We start from the raw sequence: 18,384 nt of genomic DNA, 5'->3' as shown, positions 1-18,384 counted from the left end.
ATTAAGATTCAGGAATTGAATCTGGTCTTCACTGCTGAGCCAGTAAGAAATTTAGTAAATGTCTACTAGAGTTAGTGTTCTGAGCTCTTTGGTTAAAGGATGATATTAAATAAAGCCTATGGCCTGTTTCTTGAAAAATTTATTGTAACTGTTAAATAGTTCAATTGTCACTTTAACTGATCCTACTTTCTCCATTAGACTGCATGAAGAAATCATTGACTTCTATGACTTCATGTCCCCTCGTCCTGAAGAAGCAGCTATGAGAAGAGAAGTGGTAAAAAGGATAGAAACAGTCATCAAAGATCTTTGGCCTACCGCTGATGTGAGTGCAGCTTCAGCTGTGATTTGTTTCTCTAGTAAATGGTATAGCTTGGTTCACTTAACCTTGCTATTATCTTTCTTTTAGGAAGGAACAGGTAGCTCTTCAAATTTAAGGCAATTGACTTAATATCACAGTTCTTGCAGTATTTGGAAATTTATTTTAAAAAGTAGGGCATTTCAAACCTAGATTTTGGGTTAATGAATTGTACTGAATGTTTTTTCATTTTGAGAGCTGGGAATGTGAAGCTTTTAGTAGTGCATTTCTTAAAGTAAAAGCTTATTAAATTGTCTCTGTATAATTCAGTTTTGAATATTATATTTTATATATATTTTTTTTTATATATTTATATATATATTTGAATATATATATATATATTTGAATATTATATTTTTTGTACTCTTCATGAATTTGACATTCAAGGAATTGCTTTTGCCCCACTGTAGTGAGAAAATTGTACTCCCTGAGATATATTGGAATATAAGCTGGAGTAATTTCAAACACTTCGTTACCCAGTGAATAAGTCTGCTTATTCAAAAAGAACGTATTCTAAATTGTATTTCTAGCATCACCTTTGTGATTGCCAGATTGTAGCATTGTCATTAGCTACCAGAAAAATGTTTCAGACCACTGTGATTTCATAGCCTTCCATGGCAGACAGTGAGGGCTCAGGCTACAGCACTGAGCTAAAAATACTGTAAAGCTTATCTGCTTCATCCTTGCCCATGTTTTTCCTTCACAGTGAGATTTTTCTACCTTGTTGAAATTGATGTAAACACTGAAAAGGGCCTGTGTTGCCTGGCAAAAAACTAAGTGAGCTTGTGAATTGGGCTCTGCTGTGTCAGAGAGAGAACATTTCAATTCTTTAGATGGGAAGCTCACTGCAAGTATTTGATGTGGTCTGTGGATGTATCTTCATTGTGCCTGCTTTTCCACACACAAACACCTGCTGCTGCTTCATAGTTCTTGACAGTCAAATCTGTAGTATTCATATTTATCTGAATGACATGTTTAGATGTACTTGCTGGTTTTTAAACATAAAAATTTGGAAAAAGTTTCCCTTAAACTCTTTCAGTTTCAGTAAAGCTGTCCTGTAAGGAAAGGAAGGAGCAGGAGGGAAGGAAATTGGTAAAAAGCTTGTATGTCTGTCAAACGGGAAATACATAATGAAAAGAACTTGCTTAAATTTATTCTCTGCTAGCTGTATTGGTAGTAATTTCATGGTAAAGAAGCCCAATTTCCTCTAAAGTCGCATCTGTAAGAAAAAGTGTATTTGTATGACAGTATATAGTAAAGTAACTTTTTTACTGGCTATATCCTTAACAACTGGAGAAAAGTGTGAAGTTTTGTGAAAGTAAAAGGAAGTGAGCATTCATAATTGCAAGACGTTTTCCTGCTGTGTTCTTTTCAGGTCCAGATATTTGGCAGCTTTAGTACAGGGCTTTATCTTCCAACTAGGTAAGTAATAGTTTACTCTTGTCTTCTTTTAGAGAAATGATGAATTTCAAAGAGGATTTTAGAATGGAATGTGCAAATGTGTCAAACTTTCAGTAAAACTTTTATATTTCATGTGACAAAGGGAAGAGCTTTTAAACTTCAGGATTTGCGATAAGTATTTGATGTATTATCTTACTGCTCTGCTCTGCTTGTTGACCCTTTGGTGAATTACCTTTTCTTCCTTGTGTCTGGAGTTAGTCTTTGGCTTTTTTAAAAAACAGACAGTGAAACTGAATGTTTGGCATTTCCCCTTTTAAAGATTGTTTTGTTAAATAAGATAAATTACTAAGAATGTATCACTTATCACAGAGTTGCTCTGTAAAGTCAAAAGAACCATCACAGTGTTGTATTTCCATATTTTTGGAGAGCAAAATGTCTTACTTAATTTGGTATTTTGTATCAGTTAATGGTTCAATTGGATGTGGAAACCTGTGTAGCTCTGCCTTGAAGATGAAGTTGTCTTTATATAAATTAAATTTTCAGAAGGAAAGCCCTGGAAATTTCATTTCTGTGAATACCAATCACTGATGACATTCTTTGGATTATTAAAATGCCTGTCAACAGGAGTAGATAGATGATGGATGGAATTGGACTGTTTAAGTCAGAGGGGAGGGAGCATGAAAGGTAAAAGGGAAAGGAACTGAGAGAAAAACTCATCAGAGTAATGGAAGCAAGAAACTAGAATACTGCTTTGGGTCCTAAAACACTGTGGACTCTCTTGCTTAATGCTCCTAGAAGAAGCTTGTTGGGAACCTACGTTTTAAATTGCAAAAAGATCACCATGTATGACTTGTAATACGTAGAATGCCAATCTTACCATATTTTTGGTAGTGTATTGTGTTTCAGATTTACTGGATTTCATGCTGTGTTCTTTTTGTCTAGTGATATTGATCTAGTTGTTTTTGGGAAATGGGAACGACCCCCTTTACAGCTGTTGGAGCAAGCACTGAGAAAACACAATGTGGCTGAGCCATATTCCATTAAAGTACTTGACAAAGCTACGGTAAGTAATTGCTTTGGAATATGGAACTGAAAAACTTTCAGACCCCTTCAGATATTGGTGATAAATAGTATTCTTAATTCCTGAAGCAAATTATATTGTCTTAAACTCTCTGCAAGATTTCAGTAGAATCTGTATGTGCTTAGCAATAGCATGGAATTTTTTATATGGATGTTGGTAATTCTGTGTACTGTGTTTGCTGAAGGCCATACTTTATATTTATGTTGTCAATAAAGATCTGAAAGTTAGTATTTGCAAAATATCCAGTAAAATAAGTTAACTATTTGCATAATGTTTTTCCACTGACCTTTGAGAGGAATTTGTTAAGCCAGTAACTAGAGGTGTCTAGCTTTCAACATGGTTTTCAGGTTGTCTTGTTTCTGATGGCATAGTGAAGTGTTCCAAACCTAACATTGGGTTTTCCTGTCCAAAATATACTATTTGAGAGCTTTATGTCACTTGTGAGACTGATGTGTGTTATCTCTTGCATCTTTTTTGTAAGCCTGAATCATGTTGAATATGTTAAAAACTTAATGCATGAGAATTTTATGTTACTGAGCAAGTGATGTTTTCTTCAAGGGACTAAGGTGAGTATTCCAAACTTTTATTAGCAAGCTTGTGTTTTGTGGTCTCTAAAACATTCTTCTTTTAGGTTCATAATATTCCTCTGGCTTTCATTAGAGTAGCAGTACATAACAGTAGCTTTGTTAGTCTTTGGTTTACCTGAGAATTTATGGGATTATCAGAATCTGTATTACCAGTTAATGATGGAAAACAGCACTAGGCTAGGCTTACAATTCAGTATTCCTTCTTATTTTGTTTCTTCTGATGCTGGTATAAAATGGTGCTATACTTCTGATCTTTTTTGTTTTCCATTTCAGATTAAAAATATGAGGAGTTCAATTTAAAATAAATGTTATCAGCTGAAGTTTAGGTTATGATTCTAAGATGATTTTGTAGGGCACTGCCTTGGTGTGAAGCTAAACTACATATTCAGTCATGTTATATTAATTTATTCCTGCCATATTATGGTGGCTTTTCTTTCTCTCTTCTGGCTTTCATTTGACTCTGCATTGAACCAGTTCATCTTGATAAATCAATAGGCATTACTTTCTGCTAGGCTGGTTTCCTGTCAGTTCAGTAAGTGAATGGTGCAATACTGGGTCAGAGGAATGCAGTTCCCACAGGTTATGAGATTACAAGATCTCCTATTAATTGGAATGAATCATTAAATTAAGTAAATTAATTAAATTAAGCTGTCATATGAAACACTGCTATTGCAGCTCTGAAGGCAGATAGCTAATGGCTGTGGTAGAGTACCAAAGTGATGGTAAGTTAATGTGGTTGTACATTAATCACCTCCCTAGAAAGCATTCAGTGGTCAGTCAGGTTAGGATTGTTGCCTCCTCTCAGACAGGCTTGATAGTTGCAATCATTTGGACTGCTAATGCCCATTTGTCTCGAGTAAGCTAGAGGACAGTACTAGTGTTGTTTTTCTGGGGATTCACATTCTTGTCTTAACCTTTTCAGGTACCAATAATAAAACTCACTGACCAGGAGACAGAAGTGAAAGTTGACATCAGTTTTAATGTAGAAACTGGTGTGAAGGCAGCTCGATTTATCAAGGAATACATGAAGGTATCAGCCATGTATTGAATGTTATGCTACTTACCAAGGATGTGCTAGATGCTTAGCTAACCTTTTTTGGTATGGCTTGACAATTTATTGCTGAAGACTATTTTCATTAATACTAGTTAAATACGGATATTTTAATTCATTATCTATTCGTGTCCATTCAGTGTTCCCTTTGAGTGCTAAGTGTTTGAGTGAATAAACCTGTACACAGTGAAAGAACTTCTATGATCATGTCTAGATTTACAAATAGGCACTAAACTTTGCTTCTGAAGCAAATCTCTTTTCAAGTTTTGCTTACCTTGAATTTAAGTGATGCTGCGTTATGAATACTGTCCTGCTGAACTGTCAAAAAACAATTATTGTGTAGCTACACACTTAAAAGTTGCCTTTTATGCTCTGTAGTAAAAGTACTATTTAGAGTGAAAGCTTTGACTATAGTAAGTGACATTGGCATTCAAAGAAGGATATAAAAGTCTTACTGTTTAGGTGGGAAATAAATTTGATGCGTAAAGTCTTCAATCGAATAAGAGTTGAAGTCTATTCATCTGTTTCTAGTTTCTGTTCTTCCTGTGGAAACACTGAATAGCACACCACTGGAAATATTTTTGTATTAGATGAATCTTTGTGTGCTGAGATTGTGTACTTCTTTGTTTTGGAATGTTGAGATTTACATTAAGACTTGTTTTGCTTTGCAGAAATACTCTTTGCTACCTTACTTGATTTTAGTATTAAAACAGTTCCTCCTTCAGAGGGATTTGAATGAAGTTTTTACTGGTGGAATTAGCTCTTACAGCCTAATTTTAATGGCAATTAGTTTTCTGCAGGTAAGTCTGTTCCTTATTTGATTCCATGTTCTTCAAAATATTTTGTGTTCTGTACCTATGCCCTTTTATTGTACTGTTTCTTCAGATGCCCCTTGCAATGCACAGCATTACTGTTACGGGATCTGAGTGTTTGACTCTTGAAAGATGCTGTGGACTACCTCTCACATCCAGCATCTATCTTGTGTGAACTGGAACAGCAGCAGGAGCCTTGTGAGAGGCTGTGCATTGCTCTCTATACCAGGGCCTGTACCTGAATCATCCTAATGGTGCTTCATAAATCTGCAGGATGCATTTTGTCTTTTTCTTCTCAGACTACTGGTACTGAATGTGCAGAGTAGTTGATTTCAGTGTTTATTAAAATGATGAAATCCAACAGTTAAGTTATTTTTTTTTCTTTTTCTTATATGGTGGTTAGGTTTTGACATGCTTAAGACTGGCAGATGCTGTACTTGACTGAAGAAATAGTCATGAGTTACAATGTTAGAAACAAGTTATAACTTCTCTTAATATGTTTTTGTGATAGTGAGCCTCCTACGGGTAGGATGAGGTATGGGGTTAGCATCTCTCAGCAGCTGTGGTAATGGAAAACTTACATATTCTGCTGCTGGTAGTGTTCACTGAAATATTACTATAGATTTAGTGTACCAAATGTAATAAGTAGAGCTAGAGACACAAACTGTATTTCAGTTGGGGCAACTAGATTGCCCCTCACTTTCTGAAAACATTGAGGGAATGATATGCTGTGGAAGATCAGGTACTACTTTGTTACTAACTAGGTTATAATTTAGTATGCAGTACTTATTTCTTGGTTTTAGGGAAAAGAATTCCCTAATCCTCAAAAAGCTATATGAGGAAAGATGAAGAATTCTTTGGCTTTCAGATACTGCTGACATGCTGCCCCCTCTAGGTTGTGTGAGAGTGGTTTAAGTACATGAAGAGTGAATTATTCAGTTGAGACTTATGTGAAGAAATACTCAGCTGTTTAAAGGAGACGTTTTTGTTGCCCTGTGTTATGGTCTGAAAACTACTAATTTTTTATATGCAAAAACTGGTTTATGTTACAGCTACACCCAAGAATTGATGCCAGAAGAGCTGATGAAAACCTTGGAATGCTTCTAATAGAATTTTTTGAACTCTATGGAAGGAATTTTAACTACTTGAAAACTGGTATTAGAATAAAAAATGGAGGTGCCTATATTGCCAAAGAAGAAATCATGAAAGTCATGACTAATGGATACAGACCATCCATGCTATGTATTGAAGATCCTCTTCTGCCTGGTAAGACTGTACACTTCTTGCAATATTCCAGAGCTCTCACTCAGCTTGTGCTCTCAGCTTGCATTAGTCCGTCAGACGAGTTGAGAAGCTGCACTGGGAAGTGGCTGTTGCTGCTGTAGAGGTACAGTCAGGTAGGAGGGTTGAGGGATATGGGCCTGAGGTCTCACAAGATTCTTAGCCTGAGTAAATTGGATTACATGCAAACAGTGCAATTGCATAATGCTTTGGAGATCCAGAACTGTGTTGAGTACATAATAAGAATCTCCAACAGTGCTGAGAGGTAGTGAAAGAAAGAATTCCAGGAAATCCTGGAAGGGGATGTTAGCAGAAGGGTTGGTAGCAGAACAGTTCTCCATTATTTGCTGTGAGAATGAGATTGGAAGGTGTAGGTTTTACTGCCACAGTCTGTGATGCCATACTTCAGATAAATCACACCATATGGGAAAGAAATGCCCCAGGTGCAGAACCTGTCCTGCAGGGCAGTACCACAGGGACTGCACAGGAACAGGGGTGGGTATCTGTAAAAACCAGCTGCATTGTGGTGGTGGTGTGGAGAGCACTTTGCATAACTGGCTTCTGTGCTGCACAGAGGTCTTTAGGGAATGCCAGTTAGAGTTGCATGTTCTTTTGAAAGTACTTAACATAAAATTATTTTTTTTTAGATTTGGTTTTAATTCAGTAACGCTCAAAATAATTGAGCTTAATTTTGGCTAAGTGCCTCAGGAAAATTTCCAGCTTTCTAGTACTCAGTTTGTATTCTATTTAGACCATCACAAGTAGCTGAAATTCCAAACCAGCTTTTTAGCAAAGTCAATTTTCAGTTAATTTGGACTTCAGCACAAGTATTTCTAGAATGTCATTGGCAATCAAAGTCCTGTCCAAATACTGTCATGTTTTGTGTGTAGACTGCTTATTTACAGTACTTTTAAAGCAAATACCAAGGATCAGGAGCTAAAGTTTGGCACCTTTCTAAATACTCAATATGCTGAATGTTCATACTTCCCTAAAACAGGTTTCAGGCTGTGATGCTCATTTGTCTAACCATGTCTCTGATATGTTTGCAACTCTGTCTATCACGACTCTTGTACTTGGCCAGGCATAGGTTAGGGTGTGATTTTGCAGAACTGTCGTTGTCATTGAGATTTCCTGTAGGAGCTGTGTACTTACTTGCCTGAAGACCCATTTGAATATCAGTATGAGCCACAATTGTTTAGAGTCAAAAATCCTTACTGCCCTCCAGTTCTGTTCTTTCTATCTGCTGGGGACTGAAGGAGAACAAATTGCATGTGCTACGCAGTGTTTTAAACACTGCTAATAGTACTCTGGAGAAGAAAAAACAGAGTCTAATAGGGGCTCTGAACTGTTCCTCCTAGCATTTAATCTTGCAGAAATGAAGAACTGTAGTTTAGAAGAAAGAATAGCTGTATGCTGTCAGAGTTGATAAGAATTAAATTAAATTAGGAGTTTTTATGGTGTGAGATAATATAATTCTTGCAGGGGATAGTGTTTTGGCAATGGAAGTGAAAACTGACAATATTTTGAAGTTATCTGACCGCTATGTCTCATAGGGATATTTTTTAGCAGCTACCACAGACCTTCAGGACTTGCCAGATGAAGCTAGGAGGAAAATTACATAGCTCATATAGGATGGCTCTTTGAATCAGATCTGATGAGTACAGCCTCCTTAGATTCAGACTTAATCACATATTCCTACAGTAACTAAAATTGCCTGTCAAGTGTATGTTAGTAAGGTCTAGAATTCTGTTAAATAGTTTAGTTCTGTTATTCTTTCTGTCCCAGTACAAAAATCTTTCCCAAGGGTTCAGGTCCTTGCCCAGTTTACAAGTCATCTCTGATTAGTTTGTGTTCAGATCCACTCAATGTCTGACTCTGAGGGTTGGTGGCAGTACTGTGAAGGAGATGGGACTAAGTTATTTTCAGAAAGAGTGGACGCAGATGTCTTGACTTAAATTAGCATAAGCTGCTGCTGAATTTTACCCCTGCAAACCTGTTTTTGCACTGAATGCACAAGTACTGTCTGTAAGGTTCCTGTTAAGCCTTGGAAGAATACTTGAAAAGATGGCTTCTTAATCCCAAAATGAGACAAAAAGTACAGGGATTAAAAAAAACCAAAACTCTCCCTTTCAATTTCTCAAAGATTATCAGAGTAGTGTAAAAAGTTGCTCCTGTGAGTGCATGCAGTAGTTCAGCAATGGGATACTGAAGGGTATAACTCAAAATAATAGATTTAAAGCGGTCTTGTAGGGAACAGGAGTGTGTTTAGTGGGATTAGTTTCTTTAAGTTGGAGGAACTGTTTTTTATTCAGTGTGAAATGATGGGTGATGGCTGGCTAAGAGATGAAAGGTGTCATCAGAAGGATGTGATACATCATTCTAACCTGCTCATTACCTTCTGTTAGTTCCTGGATTTGGGAGGAACAGGCATCTAGGTTCCACATTGTATTGTTGTTTTGGTTGTAGTGGGTTTTCTTAGATTCTGTTAGATACTGCAGGGTTTCTTCAGAGATTTGCAGAGGCTAATCATTGTGTGCCAGAAGATAATTTGTGTGCTTTAAGAACCAGGATTCCAACAAGGATGTCAGAAGTCAACACTTCAAGTGGGAAGCTTGTTGAGGTCCAGATTTGAGTTATCAGACTAATATAGCAGTGATGCATTTTGAAGTAATCATTTATACTTGGTCTTTGTACATAGTCTAAGATCTTTCATCTTGAGTTAGTGTCCTAGGACAGGGTAATGAGGTGCAAATCATTCCCTTAGCATTGTCTACAGGAGGGATTTTTCATAAACATCTTGTAGCTGCACCGTTTCAGTTTCTCAAAGCACTTGTCCTTTTTGTAAAATATATTATTAAGGAGAACTGCAAAGCCAGGCACTCAGAAGTTTGTTCACAGGAATATGTTGGAGCAGGGTAGATGATGTCATCCTGGAAGAGGTTTGTCTGGAGTTGGTCCAGCAGTATCCTGTCTTGGAAGACATAACTGTTTGCAGTTGACAAATCTTTTAATCTCTAGTTGTAAAACAAGCTTGGCACTTACCCAGACTGTTGGGGGGCTTGTTATTTTATACCTTTGTGAATCAGGTGATTGTCAAGGTCCTCCAGTCGTTTCTGATGCTCAGAACAGGAGTATTTTTGGTCTACTTCAGACTGGCAGTGGCTAGAATAGCTAAATTGCTACTCTTTAAACCAAGTTTAAAACTTGGAGTTCTACCTGTGCATCTCCATTCATGGGGAAGTTTGTTCTTCATTCTGAATTGCTGTGGGCAGTAATGAAAGTTCTAAACCTTAAAGTCAATATGTTTTCTTGGAAAAGAGAATCTTTAACTTAGAGGGTTTATTACGCTTCATGTTGCTTGCTTCCGCATCTTGATAGGTCACAAGTCTGGGAAGTAAATAGATTTGAGATTGGCAACATCTAGGAGATTATCTCTTCTAGCTCTAGTGGCTGCCCAGAATGATTCATTGCAGCTTTTCAGTATCAGCTATTTGTCATTAGAACCTGCGAATATATATGTTTGTGTGTGTGTATAAAACATAAGTGTTTATAAAAATACACAGGTTCATTGAAGTTAGCATTTGAAAGAACCTCTTTAATGCTGAATGTTGCAAAAAGCTGTTTACTAGCTAATAGCTTAACATAAATGGGTCTGCTTCAGTTCTAGCTCATGGTCTTACCTTTACCTTTTCAGGCCGTGTTCTTAAAACTGCTTCAGGTAAAGGAAGGCTACCTGATGGAGTGGTAATACTGATAGCAAGTGATGGAAATTTTGGACATGCTCCTTTAGGGATGAAGGCTTTGTAAGAAAGAATAAGGATTGAATTATACATGAAATCACACATCATTGTTATCTGCTAATATACATCTGAGGATTGAAGTATGTATGATTTTTTTAGAGTGACAGCATTTGGGTTGCGTGCTTTAACTGATCAGTCTAGATTGTGACCAAAGAAGGATTCTCAGTTATGTAAGACACGGTTCTCTAATTAGAGAGTGATCTCTCAGAAGAAAATCTGTTCAGGGCAGCAAATGCAAATGTGTGATCTTCTGGCTTCTTTAATATGTTGTTTTTTGGGTTGGCTAGGGTCATCTTTATATACAGACTTGACAGGTGCAGTTCACTGTAGCTCCAATTGCAGCCCAAATAAAAAGCTCTGCAGACTGTATAATTGAATAAGACCTGTTAATTCAGACATTTTTATGAATGAGTTACAGGTGCAAAATGAGTTAGTCCAGGAACCCAAGCATGGTTTGGCATGAGCTTTTCTGGTTCGGTTCTCAAATCTACTTCAATCAAGACTCAAACACAACTTCATTGATTTAAACTAAACTGCCCAAGTTTACTGTAATTGGTTTAGGGAAGGCTTATGATTTCTTTTGCTGGCACAACACAGGAGGTAGTGACAACTGAGGAGAGGAATAGCCAATATTTTGTGGCAGCCCTGTCTTCATTTTGGTATAACTTTATGCAGGATACATGCCAAATGTACCTGTCTGGCATTGGGTTAGACTAAACTAATAAAGATGCTTTGAGTGTGCATTGAGTGTGTATTCTTAATTAGTGTTATGTGAATTTATAGAATCATTTAGGTTGGAAAAGAGCCCTAACATGAAGTCCAACCATATATGGACTTGAATTTAGTGGTAGGTGCAATTATGTGTGTGTAGCCACTTGTATGTATTCCATTTCTGGATTGCTTCTCAATTTAATTCTCTTACATATTTAGATTTAGAATTTCATTATGTGGCTGGACACAAGTGTCCTACCTCTGAAAAGCCCATACTGAATTAATCATTACTTTTTTTTAGTATAATTAACATTGTGTTCTGATTTCATGACCACTAAAATATTTTTGTCACTTTTCAGCCACCTTTGGATTAAGTCCTTTGTGAAGCCCTCTGTGAAGAACATTACCATGTGTTTCCTCCTAGATTCACTGTCCTAGGCCCACACTGATTTCTGTTTTTACTTCAGAATAGAGTCCAATAGCAAATAAACCATTTGGAGAGGCTTCTGTAACTTTGATCCTAGTAGCTGCTGTATACCACAGCAGTGCATTCAGAGCAAGATACTCAGTTATGTCAGTAAACAGGAAATATTTCTTGATCAGTTTTTGTTTGACCATGTGAATTACTGGAAAAATTCTGTTTTCCCAAAATGCTATTATGTTTTCAGTTAATTTTCATTGATTATACTTTTCTGTTAGAGTGGCATTATGGTTGGAGAATTTTGAAAGGAATCTGTTTTTTTTTCCCCTGGATGACAGATCTCAGCAGGTTTGTCTGTAGTGGCTTGCTGGACAAGGCACTCAGGGAGTGAAGTGTTCCTCTAAAGTCAAATTCAGTCTTGTTGGATTCTGTCCTCCAAAGGATGGATTCTGTCCTTTACTCATTAATTTTTCAAAGCAGATTTTTCATTGGTTTCTTTTATTCATGGGCTCTGATCTGATTTTCATTTGGTGGTTTGTCCCTTTCTAGTGTTCTCACAGCATTTCACACATTCTGAAGGAGGGAACCTTTCACTGTAAGCAGCTTTCTACCCACTCAAGACCTAGTCCATATTTTATGCAATTTGAAAGAACTTTTTATGTTTCTTAAATTGAATGCTGACAGTGAATTTTGATCTCTGATGCCAAATACATCCACAGAAAGCCCCCAGATGCCTTCTGCTAGTAACAGCAAGATTGTTCTAGGTATCAGATGGGTGATCTGTTCTTGTACATTGTCACTGATATAGAACGTGTACAATGTTCTGAACTTCTGCAGTTCTTCACATGGCAATAGATTTGGAAAGAGTTCCAGTTAAAATGTCACTCATTCCTAAAGTAGGGCAGTTGAGAGTGCTTGATCAAAAAACTTGATCAAAAAACAGTACTGTAACAGCTTCTGGAATCTTCTATGATAGATTTCTGAAAAACTGGCTTATCCTGTGGAGATAAATATCTGTATGTGCTGGTTTATTAATCTGTAGTTTTGATAAGGTTAAATAGGGTATGATGTGAGTCTGTCTGACATAATGAAGGTTACACAAATGAAATTTTAAACTGAATTTGGCCTGCAGGAACTCTACTGGTAAGTGAGACATGGTGCTTTCAGCTTGGTAGGTTCCTTCTGGAAGACAGCTCTAAGACCTTTAAGCTGATCTCTATGCTCTGTTTCTTTCAAGCACTATATACAAGTATTTTAGAAGTGGTAAATTGAGTGCATAATGTTAAGTGTCATTCCTAAAGTTAACTTCTTTTGTTGAAATAGGCACACTTAGGTGTTTCTGATGTGGCTAGGATGGGATAACTGGTTTAAACAGTTAAGCTGTATTGTTGAGGCTTCTGGTCTTTAAGTAGAGTAATGTTTTGGTAACTGATATTAAAAAAAAGATGATCTGATGACTGTCACATTATTTCAGGAAACGACGTTGGCAGAAGTTCTTACGGTGCCATGCAAGTGAAACAAGTTTTTGATTATGCCTACATTGTTCTTAGCCATGCGGTATCACCACTTGCAAGATCATATCCAAATAGAGATTCTGAGAGGTAATTAGTTCACTTTTTCAATATCCATTTGTCTATGTAACCAGTTAGGAATGTTTGGCTCTAGATTCATAAAATGAATGTTGTTATTTATTGTTTAACTGTGATTGTATTGAAATCTGCGCAGAAATTCAACCTGCCCAGGGGTAGGAGAGTGCAATGCCTCAATGGGCAGCACTGAAATGAAGAGAGTATGATAAAACCCAGGATGAGTCCAACATTCTGCTTGAAATATTTCAAAGGAGGGTTTGCTGGTTTAATGTTTAGTATGATGCATGTCTGTATTGTGGCAGAAAGAAATGTGTGTGATCAAATTACTTGTTTAGATAATTAGAAAACTAGACAACAAGGCTAAGAATTTCCCTGGTTCTTTAATAAATGCCCCCATAAGCTGTTTTAAAAGTTAAGAATTAAAAAAAAAGACTTAAAATAGGGTATTAAAAAAACTTAATAGAATCAGTCCCATTTGATCATTATGTCAGAACTGCCATAAAAGTAGCATACTTCTAGACATGCAATTTTTAATGCAGTTCTTAGTGTCTTTCATAGAAATGCACCCAGTACTTTGAGCTCTCACCTTTGCAATTTCTGTTTTTTTAAAGAGAGAGGAGAAAGATAATGAAGGCATGGCAGCCATGTGGTATTTCCATTCATGTATCTGCTCTAGCACCTTTTGTTCTAACCCTTAGTGGGAATTTGGGCTAGATCAGAGGATGTCTCTTCCCTGAGACTTCCCTAAAATCCCAATGGCTTTGAGCTCCCCAGCTAATTACAGGGAAGGATGGCTGTAAGATGTCACATAAACCATCTCAGTACAACTGCAAACTCTAGTCATGATGTAAACTTTCAGCATTAATGTCATTGGAAGGTGAAATAGTTTCCTCTAGTAAGTTTACATCAAAGTGGACGCAGTCTTTCATTTGTGAGTTTAAGGCTGACAGTACTTTAAGAGTGCCTGTAAATCCTTTAGTTTTCAGTGGTATTAAATTCACAAAGGTTGAGACTGCACTGTGATGGACGTACAGAAAGGGAGGTTGCACACTGACATTTGAGACTGCTGTTTTAAGATATTAAAGGTCACTGTTAAATGTGTATTGGCTGCCAGTTCTTGCTACTGAAACTTCGTTCTTACCTAAGTACAGGTAGAGTAACCTAGGGATTCCTGAAGTTTTGCTTGTCTTGGGTCCTGACCTCCATTAACTTCTCTCTTTTTCTCTGAAGAATATTCTCTTACGAGGTGTCAGTATTTACTACAGGCATCAAAAAGTATATTTATACAGCATCTAATAGGAGCCTCAGGTGTCATGAGTATGTGCACTTGGACTTGCACTTGTTACTGTATCTGGGAAATGTTTGAATTTTGTTCACAACTGCAAACCTGTGGAGCAGTCCCAGTAGCAGTGTTCAGGTGTCATGTCTGACCTGTCTGTGAGTTCTGGGCTGTCTGTGCCAGTGACATCTGAATCTCAGAACCCATCATGCCACTGGCTTGCAAGGGGAACAGCATTCAACAAAGTTCTGTATACAAATAGTTCCCCTGGCACTAGTCTTGTCAGTGCCAAAGGACTTGTAAGCTGTTTGGTAACAAGTTTGTTGCAGAAATCAACAGTCCATGTTTGGTCTCAGTTAAACCTGATGTGCTTGGGTAATCCAGGTATGTCTGTAGATCCCTCTTCCTGCTGTAAGGCAGAGTGGTCCATATCTGTATAAAGGCCTTTCTGGTGGCCTGACCTAAAACCTGGCCGTCTGGGATCCCTTTGTCCTGATCCATTTTTCCCTTTTCTAGACTTGTTAGTAGGTAGGTTATATAGCATAACTGTGACCATAAACAATGGGCTCCATTTAAGACCAGGGACTGGCTTCTAGTAGAACATGTTCTACTAGAGGGATCAAGACTAAATGAAGAGTACTTGAACGGATAGGAAGTTGCAGGAGGCTGAACTCCCCAGGCTGAGTTTATTCAGTTTGGTCCTAATTGGGGCTAACCTTTTCCTAAGTGAAATAGGTCTTGAACTGTCTGATGGGTTTGAATTCATATTTCCTCTTCCCAGGGAGGGCTTCTGTGTACAGAGTTCTATTTTGTATATGATACTCAACAGATTTCACATCTTTCTTGGTGATTGTTGTAGTTCTTTTTCAGGGTCAGTCTAACACAAAAATACGTCTGCATTAATTCAAGGCTTTCTAAAGAGTTGCTGCTTCTGATAGTCCCAATGGGAAAAAAAAAGTCCTTCAGCAGCATAGGACTTTTTCTTTATCATATTCTGTGGTAGCAAGTCCCACAGAATAATAAGGGATAGATTCACATCATTCTTACCACCATCATCGTTCAGGCTTCCAAATAGAACATCTGAGTTGTAGTGGGAATTAAAAGTTATCTCCTGTCATGGAAAAGCTTTCTTCTCAGTGGAAACAGTAATCAGCTGACTCCTGAAGGTAATTGTTACAGCTACAGAAATTACCTTAACACTATTTTGTCCCCAGTCAATCTCACCTATCCCTTTCTGAGAAAGGCTTAGAAGAGCTTGAATTGACAGTTTGGTTGATTTTATTAGAGCAAGCTGTCATCTTGGAAAAAGGAGTTTCCTCTTAGGAAAATAAGAGAGACTGATCCATTTAGAACTTACACAGCTTGTATGCAAGGTAAAGTTGGGTTTTGTCTTCAGCCGAGGTGACTGAAAATTGTGATTTATTTCTTAATATTTAGGGCCACAGAGACATGAGTCTAGCTATGAAATACAGTTAATGGGCAGGTTATTTCCTGCTTAAGGATTGGTGTCGGTATGCGCTTTGAACAGCTTTCATATGATCTTTGCCCCTAGCCTGTCTCTGGGACAGAGTGTGCCATCTCAAGTGAGCTCACTTCTTTAGTCTGTGAGGAATAATATTTTCACAGAATCATTTAGGTTGGAAAAGACCCCTAAGATCATTGGGTTCAGCTGTTAACCCAGCCACTACTGTGCTCACCATTAAACCATGTCCATCAGTGCCACATTAACATGGCTTTTAAGTACACTCAGTGACAGTAACTTCATCGCTTCCCTGGACACCCTGTTCCAGTGCTTGACAACCTGTTTGTTGCTGAAATTCTTTCTAAAATCTAATCTGAACCTTCTGTGGTGCAACCTGAGGACATTGCCTCTTATGCTTTCACTTATCTGTGAGAAGAGACCAATGTCCACTTGGTACAACATCCTTTCAGGTAGTTGTAGAGAATGATAAGGTCTACCCTGAGCTTCCATTTTCCCAGGCTAAACAACCTGGATCCTCTCAGAACTCGTGCTCCAGACCCTTCACCAGCTCCACTGCCCTTCTTTGGACTCTGTTTTGAGTCCGTGACCATTTTTCCAGTCCTATCTCTTGATGAACCACAAGAAACCTTAGCAGATATTTGACAACGAGCTCTCAATAAGCTCTGCTTATTGATTTGTGTTCATTTAAATAGTGGATTACCTGTTATGACCCTCTCCATGGCCTTTATATTAAGGTGTAATTTCATATTATACCTTGCCCAGGCTAAGTACCTGTGTACTGTCTTCTGTCAGCTGGGCTGTTCCTTCCTTCTCAGTCTGAATCTTGCCTTGTATGAGATTTAGCAATCCTGCAGTCAGAAGGTGAGTCAGATTGACTTTTTAGTCTGACTGAAAACAAGTATCTCAAACAGTATCTCAAGTATCTCAATGCTTCTGTCATGTCAAGAAGTTGATCCAGCTTGTGGTTGATGATGGGTTGATCAGAAGTAAAAGAAGCAGCAGGAATTCACATTTGGGGCAAGAGGGAGAGTGTGGTACTGTATCATTTCACAGCCCTAAGTTGTGCTGCTCCGGATGTGACAAAAATTCATCCTTAGGTTAATTGTTTCGCAGATGTGGATGTTGGCTCACACGCTGGTCTGTCACCTAGTTTGGCTGGGAATGTGTGCTCAGACTGCATCTCTAAACAGCTCTGTAGCCCATTTGGGAAGCTGAAGAGGTCATAGGCAATAAGGAATGGAGGACTTGGTTTTGCTGTCACATGCCCTTCAGTATAAATTAGACTTTGGAAGTCTTCTGTATTGTGCTAGACGTGGTGCAGTTAGATAATGGAAAGACCTCTCATGCCAACAGGTCAGAGTTTGAGAAAGTCTAGGCAGTTTCCTACTGCATGTCTGGAGTTGTCATTTACAGGTGATAGTCTTCAAAACAACAGTAGCCAGATAGAAAGTGATCTTTCCATCTCTGTGCTTGGAATGTTTTTGGGTCTCTTCCTAATGTTCATCTCAACTGATCTACTTGCTGACTGGTCTATCTGTTAGCTTTGGGTTGCCACTGTTTGGCCAAAATGGTTCTGGGAGCTCTGGGAGCTGTTACTAGAATGCCTTCTTTTCCTATGGAGTGTATTTGGTAGGGTAAAGATTTTAGGTTTGGGGTTTTATTTAACCCACATACTCAAGGAGATCATTCTCAGGTGCACCTTACTGTGCTTTTAGATTATATTGCACTTTTAATACCTGGGAGATATTTTAGTTATTTTGACCATTCTTTCATAGACTTGATATTTTTCAGGCTCTGCTACTCACTTGTTCATATGGAGCTTGGCTGGAGCTTTCCATATTTGATTTTGCTGAAGGTGATGTCATCACTCTGATTCTTTTAAGAGTGATCTGAAGATTGATTTGCCCAGTAGTTGTGCTGTAAAGAGAGTAAGAAAGTGTCCCTGTGAACTGATGTCTTGCAGCATGTAAAAGAAGAAGCTTTTGAGTTCTTACTATAAAATAAACTAGATCTGTAAATAGTTTATTCCTGGTCTTATGATATTATTAAGGGAAAAAACTTAAAGGGGCATCTTTCTCAGGAGACCTGTCTGATTTTACTAACCAGTTAACAGTATTTTTTCATGTCTTCCAAACAAGCATATTTGAAGAACTGTTTGTCTCAGACATCTGTAGAAATTCAGGCTTCAGTTGAAATAAAAGCCCCAAAAGCATCACATTTTTCACAATAAAGGCAGGGTAGAATAATAGTTCTGGTTTTTTTTGTTTGGTTTTTTTTGTTTTTTTTTTGTTCCTAAGCATTTTCAGTGTTGAAAAAAATTTAAGCACAATTTTCAAATGCTTATTTAAAAAAAATGTTCTTTGAACCCATGGATGTGCTTGAGTCCCATACATAGGAAATGGTGTTCTTTTGAGATCAATACCTGGTTTGATCACACTTGCTTCCTCTTTCTTTGCTACTTTATTAAGTATATGTCTGTATAACCTTAATCACCTTTCAGCTTCCAATGTCTCATAATGACCGTTTTTAATTT

The 18,384-nt window shown here is 37.7% G+C and overlaps 1 protein-coding gene across 2 annotated transcripts in view; it reads left to right on the top strand.

Annotated features, from left to right (window-relative positions):
- The window catches only part of TENT4A (terminal nucleotidyltransferase 4A), a 58,941-nt gene that overhangs the window by 14,654 nt on the left and 25,903 nt on the right, over positions 1-18,384 (top strand). For both annotated transcript variants that reach the window (XM_053991003.1, XM_053990994.1), the window contains exons 2-8: positions 199-322; positions 1,731-1,777; positions 2,699-2,819; positions 4,347-4,454; positions 5,147-5,275; positions 6,340-6,553; positions 12,975-13,101. In XM_053991003.1, coding sequence (XP_053846978.1) covers positions 199-322; positions 1,731-1,777; positions 2,699-2,819; positions 4,347-4,454; positions 5,147-5,275; positions 6,340-6,553; positions 12,975-13,101 — 870 coding nt within the window. The remainder of the gene's footprint in view (positions 1-198; positions 323-1,730; positions 1,778-2,698; positions 2,820-4,346; positions 4,455-5,146; positions 5,276-6,339; positions 6,554-12,974; positions 13,102-18,384) is intronic.

Source organism: Vidua macroura, chromosome 1 (genome assembly GCF_024509145.1).
Source record: "Vidua macroura isolate BioBank_ID:100142 chromosome 1, ASM2450914v1, whole genome shotgun sequence".
NCBI lineage: Eukaryota > Metazoa > Chordata > Aves > Passeriformes > Viduidae > Vidua > Vidua macroura.
This window is presented reverse-complemented; position numbering and strand designations above follow the sequence as displayed.